This window comes from Erinaceus europaeus, chromosome 9, assembly GCF_950295315.1.
Source record: "Erinaceus europaeus chromosome 9, mEriEur2.1, whole genome shotgun sequence".
NCBI lineage: Eukaryota > Metazoa > Chordata > Mammalia > Eulipotyphla > Erinaceidae > Erinaceus > Erinaceus europaeus.
This window is the reverse complement of record NC_080170.1, coordinates 20,825,453-20,847,763: the sequence shown is the minus strand read 5'-3', so window position 1 is coordinate 20,847,763 and position 22,311 is coordinate 20,825,453. Positions and strand designations below refer to the sequence as shown.

The following is a 22,311-nucleotide window of genomic DNA, read 5'->3' as shown; positions in this document are numbered from 1 at the left end:
GAACCTTACGCCGGTCCTTGCACTTTGCGCTACCTGCGCTTAACCCAGGGCGTTACCATCCTACTCCCAAGAACTGGAACTTTTGAAGCTGATGAGAGACAGAATGCCTAAGTCCCTGAACTGCAAGTTCATATGTAGAAGCCCTCCCTAGTCCCCAGTGTGGGCATACTTGAAGAAGGAGCCTTGAAGGAACCGATTCAGGTCCCAGGAGGATTGTTGGGAGGTCGCTCAGTGGTTGAGCACAGGACATGCAAACAGAAGATCCAATCCCTCACGCCGCATATGCTAGAGTGAGGCCCTGCTTCTCCCCTTTGTCATTCTGTCTCAATAGTAAATGAAAAAATACATCTCCGAAACATTATGAAGGTGAGATGAGCTCATACAAGAGAAGCCACACATGCCTCAGAGATACTAGAGAGCACATTCTCTGCTCACCCTGTGAGGCACAGCAAGAAGGCAGCATCTAAGATCCAGGGAGTGCTTGCTCACCTGAAACAGAATCAGCCAGACACTGTGAGCTTCTAGCCTCTAGAGCCAGGTTTCTGTGGGCCTGTGATGGTGGCAGGCTGACTCACAGCCTCTGTGCATGTGGCCTGTGGTTCCCAGGGCTGCCTGGAAACCTCCAGTTTGCAACGTCTTCATTAGAGTCTCCTCCTTGGTAGGAAAAAAAAAATGCTGATTCCGTTTTTTGTTTTTTTGTTTTTTTTGAAGAGCCAGGAAATGGGGAAGGAGACAGATTTGAAAGACAGTAAAAGAACGCAATCTGCAGGACCAGTTTCCAGGAGGGAAGTGGGATTCTCAGACCTGCAAGTCTGTGTTCTACCAACTGAGCTATCTTCTCAAGCTTAAGGCGAGAGGGAGTGGCCACAACCCTATGCCGGCAGAAAAGGGAGTTGAGAGAGAGACAGAGATAGAGAGAGAAGCTCTGGCTGGCTGAGAGGGAGCTTACCTCCTACTGAGGGCAGGTCATTCCCAGAGGATGACTTGGAGCACTGCTTACAGGGCTTTTTGCGAAGTGGGCAGTGCCCGAGGACTGGACCCTGCAGGAGACCAGCTTAGAAAAGTCTTTTTGGCCCAGTTGTCACCAGTTGTCCAGGGTTTGTGGACAAATCCGCCCAGAAGAATCGAAAGCTCCTTGAGTATAGAGCAGAAGATGAAGCAAGTGCATGACTGGCTTTATATATCAGCGCTAGGCCCTCTGCTCAGGCACGCTCCCATCACTCTAAGGCTGACTTTTTCCTTCTTTTTATTTCAGGCAGAGAAAGAGGGAGTGAGAGATACCACAGCACTGTTCCTCCCACCACCTGTAGAGTTCTCCTGGTGCTCTAGCACTCCCACGTGATGCCAGAGAGCTCATGCATGGCTCATGCACTCTACCCACTGAACCAGTTCCTGACCCCTGACTGCTCTCTGCCTCTCTCTCCTTTTCAGACCCAATGCTTCAGTCGTCTGAAATGACAAGGCAAGTACAGTGGAGGCCCCATCTTCCTTCAGGAGGAGGGAGCCTGAGCAACAAGTGAAGTCGGAGCTGCCTGACAATACAGCTTGCTCCCTGCTCCAACATCTGGGCTGCAAGTATGCTCCTCCAGGACTGAGCTAATCTGAATGTGTGTGTGTGTGTGTGTGTGTGTGTGTGTGTGTGTGTGTGTGTGTGTTCATTAGCTCAGCTGCGGTTATGGTTTATGGTGGTACCAGAGAGGGACCTAGACCTCAGAACCTCAGACATGGAAGTTATTTGCATAAATATTATGCTATTCACCACACATCCCCTCCCCCAATATTTTTCTTTCTTTATTTTGATTCTGGGGCTTTGCATCTGTGCATTTCCACAGACTTTTTTTTTTCCTTTCAACCTCAGATAGAAACAGATAGAGAGGGGGTTGGGCGATAACACACCAGGTTAAGCACACATAGTGCAAAGAGCTAGGTAGGACGTGCAAGGGTCCTGGTTCGAGTTCCCGGCGCCCCACCTACGGGGGGGGGGTCACATCACAAGCAGTGAAGCAGGTCTGCAGGTTTCTATCTTTCTCCCCCTCTCTGTCTTCCCCTCCCCTCTTAATTTATCTCTGTCTTGTCCAGCAACAATGGAAAAAAGATGTCTGCCAGAAGCAGTGCATTCATGGTGCAGGCACTGATAACCCTGAAGGCAAAAAAAGGAAAGGAAGAAAGAAAGAAAGAGAGAGATAGATAGATAGAGAGAAAGAAAGAGACAGAGAGAGAAAGAGAGATACCATCGTACTGCTCCACTGTTCATGAAAGTCCCCCTTATGCCATGGACAGTACTCCCATGTGGGGCAGGGGGCTTGAACCTGGCTCCTCACATTTGATAAAGTGCATGCTGGATTGGATGTGTGATCTCCTCACTCCTGAAGACATTTTAATGGAGGAACAGGAGGGAGACCTTAGGGTCAAAATGTGTGTCTACATTTTTGTCATATCCCTATTGTGACCTTGCTTGATATTGAAGCAAAAATGCTCAAAGTATCTTTGAGATAGTCTGCAAAATATCAGGAGTATTTCAGTTATTGTCTTACTGCTCACCACTGCAACCTTTTCAAAAAGGAACATGCTGGTTAAATTGAGAAGCTGAGGTTCATGATTAGTCTACAATTTGTTTGGGTTTGTATGTTAACTCTCTTTTCAACCACCAGGTTCCAGATGCTAGCATGATGCCGACCAGACTTCCCTGGACAGACAACCCCACCAATGTGTCCTGGAGATCCGCTTCCCCAGAGCCCTTCCCCACTAGGGAAGGAGAGAGACAGGCTGGGAGTATGGATCTACCTGTCAACACTAATGTTCAGCGGGGAAGCAATTCCAGAAGCCAGACCTTCCACCTTCTGCATCCCACAATGACCTTGGGTCCATACTCCCAGAGGGTTAAAGAATAGGAAAGCTATCAGGGGAGGGGATGGGATACAGAGTTCTGGTGGTGAGAATTGCGTGGAGTTGTACCCCTCTTATTATATGGTTTTGTCAATGTTTCCTTTTTATTAAAAATAATAATAATTGTGAAGCTGGGAGTTGGGCGGTAGCACAGCAGGTTAAGTGCATGTGGTGCGAAGTACAGGGACCGGCGTAAGGGTCCTGGTTCAAGCGTGCAGCTCCCCACCTGCAGGGGAGTCACTTCACAGTCAGTGAAGCAGGTCTGCAGGTGTCTTTCTCTCTGTCTTCCCCTCCTCCATTTCTCTCTGTCCTATCTAACAATAACAACATCAATAACAACAACAATAACTACAACAATAATAAAAAACAAGGGCAACAAAAGGGAAAATAAATAAATAAATATTAAAAAATAAAATAACAACTAAATTGAGAAGCCAATTTTGTACAATGTAACTGAGTGCCGAGTCTCATCCCACAGCAGCTCTCTGATGAAATGAATGGGGAGACAGTTATCAATGATCAGAGGAACTACACTTCCCGTTGGCTGCAGGAACTGGTAGTGCACAGTCTTATGAAAAGATCTATGCTTAAATATTAAAAAGGAAGTACATTTCTCCACACCCCCACCCTGTTTCCCCTCCCTCACCTCCACTGCCCCCAGGGAGAAGATAAGAAATAAAAGGACCAGGAGCTACTTTTTACAAAGCCCTGTCCTGGGCTGGTGGGAAATGATTAAAAACAACCTGTGTAACTGACAAGTTCTGGAACTTGTTTCTATTCAATAGCTGCACAGTCTTAGGAAGAGGCAGTGTGTTTCTCCTGTCTCATTCACCACACAGCAAGCCAACTTATGGGGAAAAAAATGACCGGGCTGAAAAACTAGTGAAGAAGTAAAAAAAAGACACAAGTGGTGAATGGAAGGGGGTGGAGAGAAAAGTGGTGGCCTGAGACACATTCATTAATAATTTGAGGAAGGAAGTGAAAAGCAAGTTTGTATATGATGCAATATTGTTTGAGTTACTTAACATCATGAAGAAATAAGAGGAACTCAAGATGAATGAAAAACATGTCACAAGGACAACAAAAGGAGAGGTGAAACAGACTTTGTGTAAAGAACTGTGTTGTGGGTAATTCTTTATGGTCAGTCTTGACAAGACCTGATTTTCTGTACATTTTATATTAATGGACACGGACTCTGTGAAAGATCTTTGCAAAGTAGGCCAGCATCTCCAAAAGAATATGAATGTCCCTAAATGTGGGTTCAGAATAAGAGAAGTTAGGAATGATTTGTGGGTTTTGATAAAACAGTATAAACAATTTTGAAGTCTGTAATAGCAAGACTGTCTGGGAGGGGGGAGAAGCCACTTCATGTGAAATTGTTCTCACACTTTTTTTTTGCCTCCAGGGTTATTGCTGGGGCTCAGTACATGCACTACGAATCCTCTGCTCCTGGAAGCCATCTTTTTCCCACTGTTGTTGTATTTGTTGCTGTTGTTGTTGTTGTTGCTGCTGGATAGGATAGAGAGAGAGAAATTGAGATAGGAGGGGAAGACAGAAAAGGGTCTCTTCACAAGCAGTGAAGACCTGCTTCTGTTGTGGGCTTGAAACTAGTGAAAAAGACAAGAAAATCAGGAGGTGCTGATAAGATAGTGCTACTTTGAAGAATGGAACAAGCCTTTATGTTTTTTTCTCTCTCTATTTTCAAATTAGAGAATTAAAGTCTCCCATACCTATTCTAACTGTTTAGATAGGTATAATAATGAACAGTGAACACAGATCACACATTTCAAAACAGGAAAACTCCAGTTCTGCAGGATGGGGGAAGTGAGTTGATATGATTCAATCCATTCATTCAATAGCTATTTATTAAGGGAGTGAGGTCTAGGAAAAGAGATAATCAGATGCCAGGAGTCGGGTGGTAGGTAGTGAGCAAGTAATGCTCATGTGGTGCGAAGCACAATTATCGGTGTAAGAATCCTGGTTCTAACCCTGAACTCACCTGTAGGGGAGTCGCTTCACAAGCCGTGAAGCAGGTCTGCAGGTGTCTTTCTCTCCCCCTCCCTGTATCCCCTCCTCTCTCCATTTCTCTCTGTCCTATCCAACAACAAGAACATCAATAACAACAACAATGATTTTTAAAAAAGGGGGGTCAGGCGGTAACGCAGCGGGTTAAGCACAATGGCCCGAAATGCAAAAACCGGTATAAGAATCCCGGTTCGAGCCCCAGGCTCCCCACCTACAGGGCAGTAGCTTCACAAGCAGTAAAGCAGGTCTCCAGATGTCTTTCTCTCTCCCTCTCTGTGTCCCCTCCTCTCTTGATTTCTCTCTGCCCTATCCAACAACAACGACAGCAATGACAGCAATAATAGTAACCGTGACAACAAGGGTAACAAGGGCAACAAAAATGGAATAGCCTCCAGGAGCAGGGGGTTCATAGTCCAGTCAGTAAGCCCCAGCAATAACCATGGAGGGGGAAAAAAAAAACCAGGGCAACAAAAGGGAAAAAGTAGCCTCCAGGAGCAGTGGATTCATAATGCAGGCACCTAGCCCCAGCAATAACCGTGGTGGGGGAAAAAAAAAAAAAAAAGATATTCAGGTGCCCAGGTATGTGTAGTGCTCTGTAAGATGGGATCCATGATTTACAAAATACACAGAAGACACTGTATTTATTAGTCATTTATTCTCCTGCTCCTCTTGCCTCTACTTCTTCTCTCCTCACTGCCCCCCTCTTCCTCCTCCCTCTCACCCTCTCCTCTTTCTCCTCTTCTTCCTCCCTCTCCTCCTCCTCCCACTCCCTCTCCTTCTCCTTCTCCCTCTCCTCCTTCTCCTCTCTCTCCCTCTCCTCCTCCTTCTCCTTCTCCTTCTCCATCTCCCTCTCCTCCTTCTCCCTCTCCCTCTCCCTCTCCCTCTCCCTCTCCCTCTCCCTCTCCCTCTCCCTCTCCCTCTCCCTCTCCCTTTCCGTCTCCCTCTCCCTCTCCTTCTCCCTCTCCTCCTTCTCCTTCTCCTTCTCCCTCTCCCTCTCCTTCTCCCTCTCCTCCTTCTCCTTCTCCTTCTCCCTCTCCCTCTCCCTCTCCTCCTTCTCCTTCTCCCTCTCCCTCTCCTCCTTCTCCCTCTCCTTCTCCTCCTTCTCCTTCTCCCTCTCCCTCTCCTCCTTCTCCCTCTCCTCCTTCTCCTTCTCCCCCTCCCTCTCCTCCTTCTCCTTCTCCTTCTCCTTCTCCCTCTCCCTCTCCTCCTTCTCCTTCTCCCTCTCCTCCTTCTCCCTCTCCTTCTCCTCCTTCTCCTTCTCCTTCTCCCTCTCCCTCTCCTCCTTCTCCTTCTCTCTCTCCCTCTCCCTCTCCCTCTTCTCCTCCTTCTCTCTCTCCCTCTCCTTCTCCTTCTCCCTCTCCCTCTCCTCCTCCTTCTCTCTCTCCCTCTCCTTCTCCCTCTCCCTCTCCTTCTCTTTCTCCCTCTCCTTCTCCCTCTCCTCCTTCTCCTTCTCCCCCTCCCTCTCCTCCTTCTCCTTCTCCCTCTCCTCCTTCTCCTTCTCCCCCTCCCTCTCCTCCTTCTCCTTCTCCCTCTCCTCCTTCTCCTTCTCCCCCTCCCTCTCCTCCTTCTCCTTCTCCCTCTCCTCCTTCTCCCCCTCCCTCTCCTCCTTCTCCTTCTCCCTCTCCTCCTTCTCCCCCTCCCTCTCCTCCTTCTCCTTCTCCCTCTCCTCCTTCTCCTTCTCCCCCTCCCTCTCCTCCTTCTCCTTCTCCCTCTCCTCCTTCTCCTTCTCCCTCTCCCTCTCCTCCTTCTCCTTCTCCTTCTCCCTCTCCCTCTCCCTCTCCTTCTCTTTCTCCCTCTCCTTCTCCCTCTCCTCCTTCTCCTTCTCCCTCTCCCTCTCCTCCTTCTCCTTCTCCCTCTCCTCCTTCTCCTTCTCCCCCTCCCTCTCCTCCTTCTCCTTCTCCCCCTCCCTCTCCTCCTTCTCCTTCTCCCCCTCCCTCTCCTCCTTCTCCTTCTCCCTCTCCCTCTTCTCCTTCTCCCTCTCCTCCTTCTCCTTCTCCCCCTCCCTCTCCTCCTTCTCCTTCTCCTTCTCCTTCTCCTTCTCCTTCTCCCTCTCCCTCTCCTCCTTCTCCTTCTCCCTCTCCCTCTCCTTCTTCTTCTCCCTCTCCCTCTCCTCCTTCTCCTTCTCCCTCTCCTCCTTCTCCTTCTCCTTCTCCTTCTCCCTCTCCCTCTCCTCCCTCTCCTTCTTCATTGCCACCAGAGTTGCTTGAAGCTTGGTGCTAGCACTGCAAATTCATTGCTCCCAGTAGCTATTTTTCTTTCTTTTTCCTTTCTCTCTCTCTCTCTTTCTTTTTTTTTTTTGATAGGAAAGAGAAAAATTAAGAGGGATGGGGTAGATGGAGAGAGAAAGATAAATACCTACAGATCTGCTTCGCTACTCATGAAGCTTCCCTCCCTGCAGGTGGGGAGTGGGACCTTAAACCTGGGTCCTGGCACATGGTAACATACACACTTAAATGCATGCACCACCACCCAGTCCCTGAGGACACCGTGTTTATGATGGGGAAATAGGTGGGCAACAAAGACCCTCACACCTAACACACAGACTCACAGGGAAAGGGGGATCCAAGCAGCCGGAGGAGAGCGAGTGGGGGTGAGGGGTCCATTCACAACTGGAAAGGCTGAACTCTTGTCTTTACTCACATCAAGTGCTCTTCAAGACCTGTGGGGTGGGCTTCGAGCTGCTGGAAGGGATGAATGAAACTGTTGATGTTTTTCTTTTTCTGAGCAGACAAGTGACAGACTCCACTTCTGGCTTCGGGAAGATTAATTTAAATAGTATGAAGGAGGAATGGGAGGGATGAGGACTTGTTCTCTGTCGTATGCTTTACATTGGTTTGTTCTAGCCCTCCCCCGCCAAGAGAATTGGATGAGTCTTGTTAAAGTGCCTGCTTGGCCCCGCCCCAAGGAACCCCGGGAGAGGGTTCCTGAGTTCGAGAGTGCCAGAGTTCCTGAGTTCAAGAGTTTCAGGGTTTCAGAGTAAGAGAGAGTGCCAGAGAGAGAGAGTTCCTGGGTTCCTGAGTTCGGAGAGTTCTAGAGTTGGAGAGTTCCTGAGTTCAAGAGTAAGAGGGAGTGCTTGTGCCACCGCAAAGAGACAGCAGAGTTCTGTTTGGTGATTAGTTTGTCTTAGTTTATGAATCGTTGTTCCTGAATAAAGAAATACAGCTTCCCTGCCCAGCCGTTGTCTCCGCGTCTCTGTTACCCGCCCGTGAAACTAGCTGGCCCGGCAAGAGCCTTCCGAAATTTTAACAACAGTTCTCAAAGTTCCAGTCAAGAGCATCAGGTGCCATTTGCTGTGTTAATCTTTCTGCATGCCCGGCATTCCCCCTCGGTGCTCCACACATGCTCCGAGCTGTCATTTAATCCGTACATTAACCCTGGGAAGGAGGCAGAGTAAGCAGAGGATTCTTATCTTACTGTTAGAAAAACAGGCTCCGAGAGGTTGGGTAACTTGCCCAAATGTCATGCCTGTGAAAGTAGTGGAAGTGGGCTTCAAGCCAAGTCTGTCAGTTTTATAAGCTTGTGCTCTTATGTAAAAATAAAATAGTATGATGTCAGGAGATAGCAGATCACACATCTTACCAGGTTGGATGGTGCAGGGGTCAAACCCTGGCACCACATGGGAGTCTGGGAGTCATACCTAGCACTTGGGCAAGCTCCATGGATGGTGGAGCAGAGTTGTGCTATTTCTCCTCCTCTCTTCTTTCTCTCTCTTCCTCTCCCACCTCTCTCATCTCTCTCTCTTCTCTCTGTGTCTCTCTCCAAAATAAAAGAGAATTCAAGATAGCCTGGGAAAGACAGCACAGCAGACTTATCAATCATCATTGAGGGCCCAGCACCACATTAAAAAAAATAGGTGTAATATGTGGATACTGCTGAAATGAGGATGCATTTTAACAAGTAATTGAGAGTAGAAAAGAGGGAGAAAGAGAAGAAATTTCAGTGGGGTGAGGGGGACGTGATGACTTAACATAGTATGGGGACAGGGATGGAGGGTGAGCCACGTAACAGCAAGAGTGTGAACGCACGCAGGCTTGCAGAAGAAGAGTTATTAAACCTGGTGCTTGGAATGACAGCAAAACACCCATAAGAAAGGCACCAGGACTTTTTCCAACACATGAGAAAACAATACAGGGGTCACTAGTAGCACACTCAGGATGGAAATCGTCACTCCTCATTGACAGACACTCATTCAATGGCTCTCAGGAGTGAGTGTGTGTGTGTGTGTGTGTGTGTGTGTGTGTGTGTGTGAGATTCAATAATGATTAACAAGATAGTAGGGTAAGGGTAAGAGGGATACAATTCCATATAATTCCCACCACCAGAGTGTTGTAACCCATCTTCTCCACTGGAAGGTTCCCTATTCATTATCCCTCTGGGATTAAGGATCAAAGATATTTATGGGGTGCAGAAAAGTGGGAGGTCTAGCTTCTGTATTTGCTCTCTGCTGAGTATGGTCATTAGCAAGTTGATCCATACCCCCAGCCTGTTTCTATCTTTCCCTAGTGGGTAGGGGTCTGTGGAGGTAGGGTTCCAGGACACATTGGTGAGATTATCTGCCCAGGGAAGTCATGATGGCATCATGGCAATTTGTAACTTGGTGGCTGAAAGGTGGTAAGATATAAAGCAGGATAAATAGTTTAATAAACAGGAACCTAAAGGTAAGAATAGAGCAGATGGGACTAAGGGTCTTCATATGGGAAGAAGCTGGGATGTCTATTTTAGGGAGATTCCAAGGGGCCCATGACTTTAGTAATTTTTGACTGAGCCCAAAGCTAACATGCAAATAGGCTAAAAGTACTGTCTAGGAAGATGGTGTCAGAGTAGAGAATAGAACTAGAAAGCTGGATCAGGGCTGAGAGTAGCTTCCAAATATGAGGAAAGTATATAAATACCACTAATGGTATACCCTATCAATCTGATCTAGGGCCCATGTCTATTCATATTTATCAGGAGAGCCTGTGTAACCTCTGCAGGCCTGAAAAGCTTCTGCCTCCCCCCCCCCAGAAGGCCTCTCCTGACACCCCTACACCACCACCACTGAGCTCTTTTCACCATCATTGGGTGACTGGGCAATTAGTGTATAGTCACTGAGGCCATCACCAAGCCTGACCATCAAACTATCACTGACAGGCTGTGGCTCAGCCAGAGAACTGACAACCCGGCCTTGCCAGTCAGTTTCTTCCTTCTTAGGCAGTGCACTTAACAATCTCAAGACCAGGAAATCTTCTTCCTCATCACATACCAGGGCATTATTCATGCACTTTACTCATTATGGAGAGTTCCCCTGCAATAAAGCTAACAGCTAGGCAAAGATTGACAAGTTTCCAGTGTCTGTCATCCCATCAAGCTTGTAACAAATCCATTGGTGAGACAGAGTTGGAGGTTGGGGAGGGGGGCAGTAGGGGCAGGGAAGACACATCCCCTCTCTGCTTTTTCAGCTTCCAGGATAAACACGGGGTGACAATGCTTCATAATTCCCCCCCTTTTGCCACCAGGGCTATTGCTGGGGCTTGGTGCCTGCACTACCAATTCACTGTTCCCGGCAGCCAGCTTTCCCGTTTTTTTCTTTCTGTTTTTGACAGGACAGAAATTGAGAAGGGAGAGGAAATAGAGGATGGAAAGATAGACACCTGCAGACCTGCTGCACCGCACATGAAGTGTTCCCCCTGCAGGTGGGGAGTGGGGACTTGAACCCGGGTCCTTGCACTTAGTACTATGTGTGCTTAAGCAGGTGCGCCATTGCCCGGCTCCCTATAATTCCCTATAGGAGGGTCTCAGGCGCCTCCCTTGAGTTGTAACTGGGGACTGCAATCCTTTTTCAAATCAGCTGTTTGCCAACAGAGGGCTTGCTTTACAGTAAGGATTCTGTGTGGTGCATGGTTTGGAGGTAAGAAACACGTGGCCCTCCTTGGGGGAGTCTCTACAGCCCTGCTGGGCTCCTATTGAAATAGATAGTGCTGGGATCCACGCAACAGCCACTTATGCTTCCTTATTTTCATTCCACAGGGAGTTCCTTGGAGCCTTCAGAGGGCATGAGAGATGGTTGGGACCTGGGGATCTGTGAAGGCCAGGGTCTCCTCTGAGTGGGGTTTTCCAAGCTGCTCAGAGCTGGATCTGGAGTCACGCTCGTCTAGCGCCTGGGCTTTTATGGAGTAAAGCCGAGCGGTGCCAGGAGTTGGGGTGTGTGCCAGGGCCGCCCGGGTCCAGGGAGGAACAGCGTTGATTGCTGGGGGGCCCCCCGCCGGTGGGGCGGGGATGGGGCGGCAGCAAGGTTGGACAAGCCCAGGCAGGAGCTCGGGGGCTGGGCCAGGTCGGGGGCGGGGCAAGGCGAGTCCAGAGGTTTGCCGGGGGCGGGGCTACATAAGAGGCGCGGGGGGCCAAGACGGCAGGGCGGGACCAGGTGGGCGGCTGGGGGCGGGACAGCGACGCAAAGTGGGCGCTCAGGCGGGACCGGGTCCCGGGGCGGGGCCGTCTGGGGGCGGGGCCGTCTGGGGGCGGGGCCAGGCCTAGGCCTCCGGGCTCCGCCTCGCCGGCTACGCAGGAGCGGGGCTGCGGCGCGGGCCGGGGCACCATGGCGGCGGCGGCAGCGCCTGCTGCGGCGGTGGTTTCTCCTGAGGCGCCGGTGGCTACCCCGACGGCGGAGCCCGACACCGGGGACGAAGACAGTCGCGAGGTCCGAGTGCTGCAGAGCCTGCGGGGAAAGATCTGTAAGCAGGGCCGGGCTGAAGCGACCGTCGCCTGACTGTGGCGGGGCTGAGGGGGCGCGGGGGCGGCGGCGCGGTGCGGGCCGGGGCGGCGGGGGCCGGGCTGCGGGGGTTGAGGTCGCCCCGCTGGGAGGGAGCCGCGATCTGAAGCGCCCGGGCTGCGGGGGCTCGGCAGCGGGGCGCGGCCTGCACGCGGGACGGCGGGGCTCGGGGGCGCGGGGCCGCGGGGCTTCCGGCCGCCCCCTCGGGCTCAGGCGGGCGGGGCGGCTCCGGGCCGAGGTGCGGGCCGGGCGGTGATTCCCGAGGCGCGGCCCGAGGGGAGGGCGGGGCGCGGCGCGGCGCGGCGCGGCCGGGGAGCGGGGGGCTGCCTCCTCCGGGGCCCGGAGCCCCCAGGGTCCCCCCACCACCCATACACCCACCGCGGGGTGCTGGCCTCGCCACGACTCCCGGGACACCTGTGCCTCCCTGCTTCTCCCGGAGGGGACTGAACCCGGGACGGCGTGTGTGCTGGGGGCCTGGCAGGATGCAAAGGCTTCCTGTGAGCGGGTCTCGGGTCTGTCACCCAGCGCGCGTGCACCCTGCCGGCCGGGGCCGGCGGAGCCCCCGGGAGCCGCGCTTCGTGCACATTTCCTGCCCCGGCTCCCAGCATCGCTCCGCACCGGCCGCTCCAGTCCACTCCCCGGCACAGGTTTTTAAATGCCCCTTTGGTAGCAGATTGCCTGTGGCTTTCACAGTGGTTCAACAAGAGGAACCAACTTTTTTTTTTTTAATCCTACTTGTAAGATTATATAGTACAGGATTTTTTATTTTTTTAAATGTAAGTATTGTATTCAACCTAGTGCATGAGGTTTCAGGGGCACTTGTGGTAATCACTCATGAGGCTGATAGTCTGTTTATTCCTGTTTTATTGTTTAGTTGATGTGTTTGTCTCTGTGATTGGAAGTATACCGTGTTTGTCTCTCTCTAACTTACTTCATTCAGCATGATACCCTCTGGGTCAGCATCTGTCTTGTTCCAAGTGGCTGGATTCCCTATTTTATTTTTTATAGCTGAATAGTATTTCATTGTGTGTAACGAGCACAAATCTTTATTCATTCCTCAGTCCGCGGGCTCTTAGGCTGTTTCCAGTTATTGGAGATTGTAAATAATGCAGCAATAAACACAGGAGTGCATATATGTCTTCAAATTAGTGTCATAAAACTGCCCTAAAACTACCACGTTGAAAACTAGCTTTACTTTCTTTATTCTCAAACTGGAACCGTGCTTCATGTTTCCTGTAAACAATCGATCACTGTGGGGGGACTTTTCACTTGGTATGAAGGAAGTCCTATTAAAATGATTAATAATGCCCTTTCCTGTATGGGATGTACAATTTTCTCCCCGGGTAGTGATGTTACTGATGGAGATTAGATTCTTTAATTCCTTTTTTTCAGGCTGTCTCCTCTACTTTAAGTATTTGGGATATTTCTTTTCAACCTCAAGAGCAGATGTCTTAAAATTTCCTCACCCTTTTACAGAAGTAGTCTTGAGACTTAGGAGAATATAGTTCTTAAAACCTAGGGAATAACTAGTGCAACTCCAGAAGGACTGAGCTGCCTTGCACTTTCGCCTGCTTTGTGACAAAGATCACAAGAGATAAGCACTGTGAGTGACACCATGCATACCGACAGACAGCTTTGTTTCTGTGGCTGAGAGGAGCCCCACTGGTCAGACTTGGGGAGAAGGGTCAAGCAGCTGCCAGGAATGATGTGACCACTTTCCCTCTGGTTGTAGTCTTACATCCTTTAATGTGCTCAGGAGGCGACTTTCTGGACTGATAGCTCAGGCTGTGGAGTGTCTGCTTCATAGAAGACAGGTGTACAGAGTGGCTTCCCCCTGCGTTCTCCTGCCTTCATCTATTCTCCTTTTTCTCTGGTGTCTGCCAGAATCGTTGGCCACCAGAACCTTCTGAAGAAATGCTGTTTTCTGTTTCCCTGAAACTGACATGTGGGTTTTTCAGGGTCGGGGTGGGAGGCTGGAAGAGTCATCAGCAGGTGCTGGAGCCACAGAAACGGGACAATTGGTAGTTGTGACTATGGGGAGGATAGGCAGCTTGCGGGTGGGAGTCACTGTGTCAGCTTCACTGTTCACCGCCCTGGGAGGCCTGCTAGTTAGTGCCCACTTGCCTGGAGATGTGCTGTAGACACCACCCACCAATGAGGGCTTCAGTCCGGAGAGCTAGAGACCCCACAGTGCTGAGAGTGAGCCTGAGGGGAATTGCCTTTTTTCTGGAGCAGATAAGAAGTACCCTTCAGCTCCAAAGCCCTAAAGCCCCCAGCATAAAGTGAGAGTGGGTTGTCTCATGGATCTTCAGAGTCCTAGAGAAAACCGCACAACCTCCTTGGAGGGTTTATCCCTGCATTTATTAATTTTTCCTAGTCTTTTCCAGGGTGCATTATCAGATTGAAAGATTAAAAAAATTTTGTAGTCAGTCTAAAAACAACAGCAACAACAAACAACCGATTTTAGTAAATCCAGAGTTACTGACGGCATTCATTGTGTCTCCTGTGAGAACCTCAGTTCGCTGAGATCGTTCTAGTGCCCTGGGAGACCCTGACAGTTTCAAATGGTCTGCTTCCTTCAATGTATTCAGGAAGCAAAGTGGGTTGTTGGATGTCTTAGAATTGTCCTATGAGCACTTGACAGAAGAAGTAAAGGTCTCCGTGCCATTTCTGTCCTTGGGTTTGAACTTTGTGTAGTCAACAGCAGGTATTCTACTGCACCTGAAGCTTTTTGAGCCCACCTCCCCCAGCCCCAAATAAAAATACTCTTCATACGCAGGTCACCCAAGGGGTCTTCTTTACTTGCATTATAGCTTTATATCATAAGCATGTTCTTTTTTAAAAATTATTTATTTATAGAAGTATAGTATTTCAGAATAGTAACACACATACCTCACCCACTCAACATAAAGTTCCTAGTTCCTGTGCAAGGGTCTTTTTTTTCTTTTCTTTCTTTCCCTCTTTCTCCTTTAGACTGCCAGGGCACCTGCTGTTATTTTAACAACTCCTTCTCTTCAGTTACTGATTTTTGTGATGTTTGCTCTCATCTGATTAAATCCAGTTATAAAATGTTGCTCAAAGTCCCCTCGACCCCTTGTGCAAGGACTTCCCGGTTGATAAGGGAGCCACACCTAGGGATTTGGGTGAACGTTGAGCTGTTGGTGCAGTGTGGGAATCTTGTCTGACTCCCCTTGTCTGATCTTTTCTCCAGTTAGACTTGGACCATCTCTAAGGAAGAAGTAGAGTGGGAGATAAAAACTAATGTTTATCTGATGTTCTTGTCCTACATGTACTGACATTTCCTGGTGTATCAAGCTGATTAGGATCAGAAGACCTGTATTCTGTTTCATACATTGTTAATTATTATTCATGTGACTTTAGGCACTTCACTTACCATTGAGCTTATCTTCCCCATCTTTAAAATGGCAGTGATACTCCCATCAGCACCCATTTTGTACACGTTGTTCTCTCTGGGAGTATCTTCCTTTCCTCCAGCCTATATTTATGTCAGGGAACTCCTATTCATCCACCAGAAGCCTGCTCTTTTTTTTTTTTTTAATATTTATTTATTTCCTTTTTGTTGCCCTTGTTTTTATTGTTGTAGTTATAATTGTTGATGTTGTCGTTGTTGGATAGGACAGAGAGAAATGGAGAGGGGGGGAGGCATGGGGGCAGAGAGAAATGGAGGGGGGGGAGGCATAGGGGGAGAGAAAGAGACACCTGCAGACCTGCTTCACTGCCTGTGAAGCGACTCGCCTGCAGGTGGGGAGCGGGGGCTCGAACCGGGATCCTTATGGCAGTCCTTGCACTTTGCACCACGTGCGCTTAACCCACAGTGCTACCACCCGACTCCCTAGAAGCCCACTTTGTGTGATGCTCCAGACGAAAGCCTTCTTGGGGGCACTGCCACCTTCAGCCCCTGAGAGGTGGTATCAGGTCTTCCTTTTGCTGGGGAGTCGGTTCCTTGTCCATTTCTTTATCGTATTATATTTTATAGGAGTCATTTATTGATTTTTTTTTCCCCATAAGGGTATGAGATCATCTAAGGTAGAATTAACTGTTTAAAAACTGTCTCAGTGTCAGCATGACACCTAGAACAGCCTTTAGAAAATGTCCTACTCAGCTAACAAAATAGCTCACTTGAGTAGTGTGCTGCTTTGTCATGTGTGAGACCCAGGTTCAAGCCTGGCCCTCACTGCATTAAAGGGAGTTTTGGTGCTGTGTGTCTGTCTCTGTTTCCATCGCTATCTCTGTCTATAAAAAAAGAAAAATAAAATGTGTCACCTTATCCCATTATCCTAAAGATTTGAGATGTTAGATATGAAACCACTTCATAAGTTTCACAGGCACACTAGATGATAATGAAAAGAAAACTATATGGGTCTGTGGCATGAAATTCAAAATCACAGTGAATGACAACAGCTTAGATTTGAATCAATGCCAGAGTTGCTTCATTAGAAAAAAAAAAAAAAAGGTTAAACTTGTAATGCTCCAATGGCCTATTATTTGGAGCTTTGACTACTGGCACCTGCATTCCATGAATAATATTACAAATTGGTCCTGGCCCTGGTAAAGAAAAAGTACACATTTTGTTACACATTGAGTGGGGTGTGTGTGTGTGCGTGTATGTGTGTGTGCGTGTATGTGTGTGTGTTTGTGTGTGTCAAGTGTTGAGTACTCCCCTCCAACCAGAACCCTTCCTGACCACTGCAGTTTTGAATGATTAAAAAAAATATAAATCACTTTATTGAATATGTAGTAAAATTCAAAGGCAGATTTTAAAAAGAGTTAAGAATTTATTGCTATCAGATGAAATGAAAAAAGGGTTTGTTCATGCTAAGAACTCATTGTTGTCAGAAGTTTGAAATGAGATGATGAGTTATTTGGGATGGAGGAAGACTCCATGTTGATGGCTAGAAAATGTAAGAAAAGAAAAGGGTTCTTTGTGAAAGCTCATAGAGCAGTCTGCTAATCACTTGCTCTGGGGAAGACAGGAGGTAAACCTCAATGAGTTCATAGAGGATTTTTTTTTTTTCCCTAACTTAGAACTCTTTGAATTAGACCTCTGAGAGACTGTGGAACTAATGTAGCTGGAATAAAACTTATCTTTTTATCTTTTATCTTTTAACCATAGATGTTAATCTTATTTCCTTGTTAGTGTGCTTATGAACTTAGTTAATGATAATATCAAATTCTATGTTTTATCTACTATTAAAGATCTGTGCTCTTTTGAGAGCTGCTGAAAAAGGGTTGTTGTATACTCATCGATTCATGTAAATTGCAAAGTTGTGTACATTGTGAAATATCCGTGACATACCTTTAGCTAGTATGTTATTTTAGACACCAAAAATCCCTATCCAAAACAGTATGCTGTTTACCAGTACATACACAAACATCAGGGAACTGTAATTGGCAGATTGTTACTGTGTGTTTGGTTCTAAGGATATCATTAATGACAAGATGACTTTGGGCAAATTCCCTAACTTAGCTGAACCCTGATTTTCTTACTTGTGAAGTGTGAGGTTTGGATGTGGTTTTTAACATTCTTTCTATCACTGAGTCTTTGATTGTTGCTTTTTAACTTGAACCTCTTGCTTTAAGGCAGCACATTAGATGCTTTTATTTTTAGGACTGTTGGGAACACTGCCAAATGTATGCTCATTCTGTACAGATCCGCTTTTTTGAAAATACTTAAGTTTTATTAGATAAGATTGAATCATATTTTTGTGTGTGTGACTATCAAGTAAATTATTCCATATATACCTCATGTGTCTTGGGTCACTAATGCATTGGCTTGTGGACTGGACTTAAACTGTGGTTGGGATGAAAACAGGCCTTTTCTGGTTTGTCCTATAATTTCTACAAGGTGCTTTTAGACCCTGAATTCTTACAGAATTACAGATGTATGGAGGTAGCTTATTCTTGTGCTCTCCCTTCATTTTACAGCTGAAGAAGTGGACACTCAGACTCCCATACACTTTCAGGCACTTGTCTACTACTATTTGTTGTATCTTTTGAAAACGGCATATCAGGGAGCCGGATGGTAGTGCACCAGATTAAGCGCCCATAGTGTGAAGCTCAAGGACCCGAGCAAGGATCCTGGCTCGAGCCCCCACTTGCTTTATAAGCAGTGAAGCAGGTCTGCAGGTGTCTATCTTTCTCTCCCCCTCTCTGTCTTCCCTTCCTCTCTCCATTTCTCTCTGTTCTATCCAACAACAGCAGCAGCAACAACAACAACAATAAAGGAAAAAAAGATAGCCACCAGGAGCAGTGGATTGGTAGTGTAGGTACCAAGCCCCAGCGATAATCCTGGAGGCAAAAAAAGAAAAGAAAAAGAAAAAGAAAATGTCACATCAGGTGAATTATTAGTATGAGTGTTGCCAGGTGTATTTTGTCTGATTTGTGAAGATTATACCTAGTGTCTAGAGATAGGTCCAGAAGTAATGATCCAGATAGGAATGAGATTTTTGTTGTGCCAGCTCCATACACTCGTCTGTTTCTTCTTAACTCTGGGAAGTGATTACGATGAATGCTGAAACTGTGGCTGTGACCTGGGCGGAGACTGAGTGGGATGTTTATGTGCCTGCACCGTGCTCTACCTCAGACCTGCTTTCCTTTCTCACAGCCTGTCAGTGCCACCTGTGAACTAAAAAGCAAGTCTGATATCCAGACTCACCTCCACCTCATGAATCAGAATTTCTGGGATGGTAACTCCTGGACATCTGTAGATTGAGAATTTGCCTCAGGAGAGCAGGATACTGGGCAGCTAGGATGGTGAACCTCTGTGTTTGCCAGCTGAACGGACGAGTCATGAACTAAATGGGGCATCACCATTTAACAGGTGAAAGTAGAAAGTCTGATGTGATCGCAGGGAGCTTTAATTTACTTAAAGAAAAACATATTTCCTCACCGAAGGAGATTATACAGATACTACCAAATTTGAAAGGTACGAAAGGTGATACATTGAAAAGTCAGTTGTCTTACTCTCTTGTCCTCTGGCCATCCCTCTACAGAAGTAAGCCAGTTACTTGTCTTTCCTGAGAGAGATTATTTACAAACACAAGTGTATTGAGTGTTAGTATTTCTCACCAACTTGCAAATCACAGTTTCCTTACACATTGTTTGCACCTTTTTTTTTTTTTGGGGCACTCAATAACAGTCTCTTGAAGATTTTTATAAAGAACTGCTTATTTTCTGACAGCTATATCATTTTTCAATATCTGAACATACTACAGTGTATATGACCAGTCAGTTCCCTATTGATGATCACAAAAGTTATTTTCAAAAGTCTTTGCTATTACAAACGTTACTGCAGCAAATAAACCTGTAGGTATGTCTTTCCTCACCCACCACTGGGTTCGTCTCTGGGGCTTAGTGCCAGCAATCTTTTTTTTCTTCTTCTTCTCCTCCTCCTCCTCCTCCTCCTCCTCCTCCTCCTCCTCCTCCTCCTCCTCCTCCTCCTGTTGAAAGACTGTGGGGAGGGGAGAAGAGACAGACTGGTGAGAGGCAGTGCAGCACCACTCCACCACATGTGAACCCCCCCCCCCGGGCACTGCCATGTGGTCCACTGGGCGAGCCCCCTGCCAGGCCCTAAAGTGTGTTTTTTATTGTGTCTTCTGGTAGGATAAATTCCTAAGTGTTAAATAGATGAATGTCACCTGCATTTTTATTGTGGGAAGACAATACTAAATTGCATTTTATAGAAACCGTGACTATGCTCCCAGCCAGCAATGTATGAATGCCTATTTCTTTACTCCTACATAGTATGCATTTTAAAACTTCTTGATCATTACAGGCCATGATGAAAAGGAGCATCTAATTTGTGGTTTTAATTTGTACTTCTTCTAGATGAGGTCATGGATCCATATATATATTACCTTTTGTTGCCCTTGGTTTTTTATTGTTGTTGTAGTTGTTGTTATTGATGTTGTCATTGTTAGATAGGACAGAGAGAATGGAGAGAGGAAGGGAAGATGGGGGAGAGAAAGATAGACACCTGCAGACCTGCTTCATCACTACTGCCTATGAAGCGACTCCCCGGCGGGCGGGGAGTTGGGGCCTGAACCAGGATCCTTAAGCTGGTCCTTGTGCTTCGTGCCATGTGTGCTTAACCTGCTGCACTACTGCCCGACTCCCCCCCCCCTCTTATATTTTTTGAAAGCTTTTTTTGTGTGTGTGTGAATTTATTTACTTCCTGTGACTTTTTTTCTACTGTAGTATTAGCCAACTTACTGATTTGTAAGAATGCTTTCTGCAGTCAGGAAGAGTTAACTAATGTCTAGTAGAAAGATTTAAAAAAAAAAAAAAGATGCTTTGACTGAAGCCCATGTTTATTCCTGAGAAATTGAAAGTACTGAAGCCCATGTTTATTCCTGAGAAGTTGAAAGTAAGATCCAGTGAAATCAGTCAGTTGTTGGTTTACAATGCCTGATTTCAGAATAGAGACATAGAAAGAGCGGTTTGAGAAAAGGTAAGTGTAGATTTAACACTCATTAGTAAAAGACAGTAAATAGATTGGGGGAAAATATGTTCATCATCTTCTACAGAAAAAAAGAAAATGCTTATTCCATTCCAGACATTATTTCAAAGCACTTTGTGCATAATAACTAATTTAATCCTCTAAGTTCAGTTATTGTCCAGATTCTAAGAAGAGGACAATATAGCACAAAATAACTAAATACCTTCACCAATAGGCCAAAAGTGAGGAGTGGTAGAGAGCTGTCACTCAAACCAGGCTCACAAGCTCTGGATTCCATCCTGCTATATTTTAATTTTCACTTCTGTTTTTATCAGAGCACTACTCAGCACTGGCTCATGGTAGAACTGGGGATTGAACCTGGGAGCTCAGAGCCTCAAGCATGAAAATCTTTTTGCATAACCATTGTACTATCTCCCCAACACTCATCTTGGTCATCTTAACCTGTTATGTTACACCACCTCTGAGTTCCCAGAATACATCAAAATTAAAATGTCAGGTGTGTGCAGTATTGAATTAGAGATGAAGGCAGTATTCCTAAATGAGCTTTGCATTGATCCCTGAAATAGCAGCTCAGCTCTTCACATTTGAATATGTCAACATCAGGCTATAACACCTAACAATTTCACTTCCTAAAAGAAAATTCACTCAGATTTCAAAAAAGAAAAAGACCACTAGAAAAAGAAAGTATGCCAACAAGGGATCTCACAGAAAGGTAGGTTAAAAGCAGAAGTAAACATAAGAAAAAAAATTCCCGCTAAAAATTAATCAGGCAAATACAAAACTTTAAAAAAGTCATCAGTTTGTGAACATAGAAAAGCCTGTTAATTTCAGCATTTGCTTGGCAGAGTTCAGGGCAACGGGTTCTTTCCTCACTGTTGATACCAGTTTAGGTTGGTAAACAGTGTCGGGAGAGCATTTCAACAGTAGCTGCTGGAGTTTGAGTGGGTAGCACAGTAGCTCACCTGGACAGTTTGTCTGGTCTGCCCTGCCTCTAACACACGTTTGAGTCTGACTCACTGCATTGGAAGAAACTTCAGTATCGTGTGTATATGTGTATATATATAACACACACACACACAATTTGACCTGGAGCAGTGAAGCCACCTTGATGGCAAAAACAAAATTTAAAAAACAGAGTTGGACAGTAGTGTAGCAGGTTAAGTGCACTTGGCGCAAAGTAAGGATCTCAATCCAGCCCCCACCTCCCCACCTGCAGGAGGTTGCTTCACAGGCAGTGAAGCAGGTCTGCAGGTGTCTTATCTTTCTCTCCCCCTCTCTGTCTTCCCCTCCTCTCTCAATTTTTCTGTACTATCCAACAACGACATCAACAACAATAATAATAACCACAACCAATGGTAAAACAACCAGCGCAACAAAAGGGAAAAAAAATAGCCTCCAGGAGCTTGGTGCAGGCATCGATTCATGGTGCAGGCATCGATTCATGGTGCAGGCATCGAGCCCCAGTGATAACCCTGGAGGCAAATAAATAAATAAATAGTAAACAAATAAAAATATTAAAAAACCAGTTTAAGTGTGCGTCCTGTGCATTTCTACTTCTGCGCTCCCAGGACAGGGTATTTACAGTTTCAGATGAGGTTTTTACAAAAATGTGTACTGTCGCCTTGTTGGTAAAAACAAAACAATCAGATACAGCTTAGCTGTTGACTTGTAGGAAAAAGGCTAAATAATATGTTCATAAGCATATTCTATAGGAGCTTAAAAAAAAAAGAATGAGTTGTATCTATAGTCTGAATGAAAAAAAAATCTTGAAGAGGATTGTTAAATTTTTAAAAAGCAGGAGTTGGGCAGTAGCACAGTGGGTTAAGCGCAGGTGGCACAAAGCGCAAGGATCGGTATAAGGATCCCGGTTCAAGCTCCGGCTCCGCACCTGCAGGGGAGTCGCTTCACAAGCGGTGAAGCAGGTCTGTCTGCAGGTGTCTTATCTTTCTCTCTCCCTCTGTCTTCCCCTCCTGTCTGCATTTCTCTCTGTCCTATCTAACAATGTGACATCAGTAACAACGATAACTACAACAATAAGACAAGGGCAACAAAAGGGAATAAATTAATAAATACTTTTTAAAAAATAAAAAAGCACCTCTGGTCAAGCGCACACATTATATTGCACAAGGACCTGGGTTCAAAGCCCCTGGTCCCCACCTGTAGGAGGAAAGCATCA

General features: G+C 46.7%; 1 protein-coding gene across 3 annotated transcripts in view; it reads left to right on the top strand.

The window, feature by feature from the left end:
* The first annotated feature begins 11,399 nt into the window (after positions 1–11,399).
* The window catches only part of RASA2 (RAS p21 protein activator 2), a 117,568-nt gene continuing 106,656 nt past the window's right edge, over positions 11,400–22,311 (top strand). For all 3 annotated transcript variants that reach the window (XR_009551519.1, XM_060197488.1, XM_060197487.1), the window contains exon 1: positions 11,400–11,618. Coding sequence is in view for 2 of the 3 variants with exons in the window: in XM_060197488.1 (XP_060053471.1) it covers positions 11,483–11,618 (136 nt within the window). In the remaining variant the exon portion in view is untranslated. The remainder of the gene's footprint in view (positions 11,619–22,311) is intronic.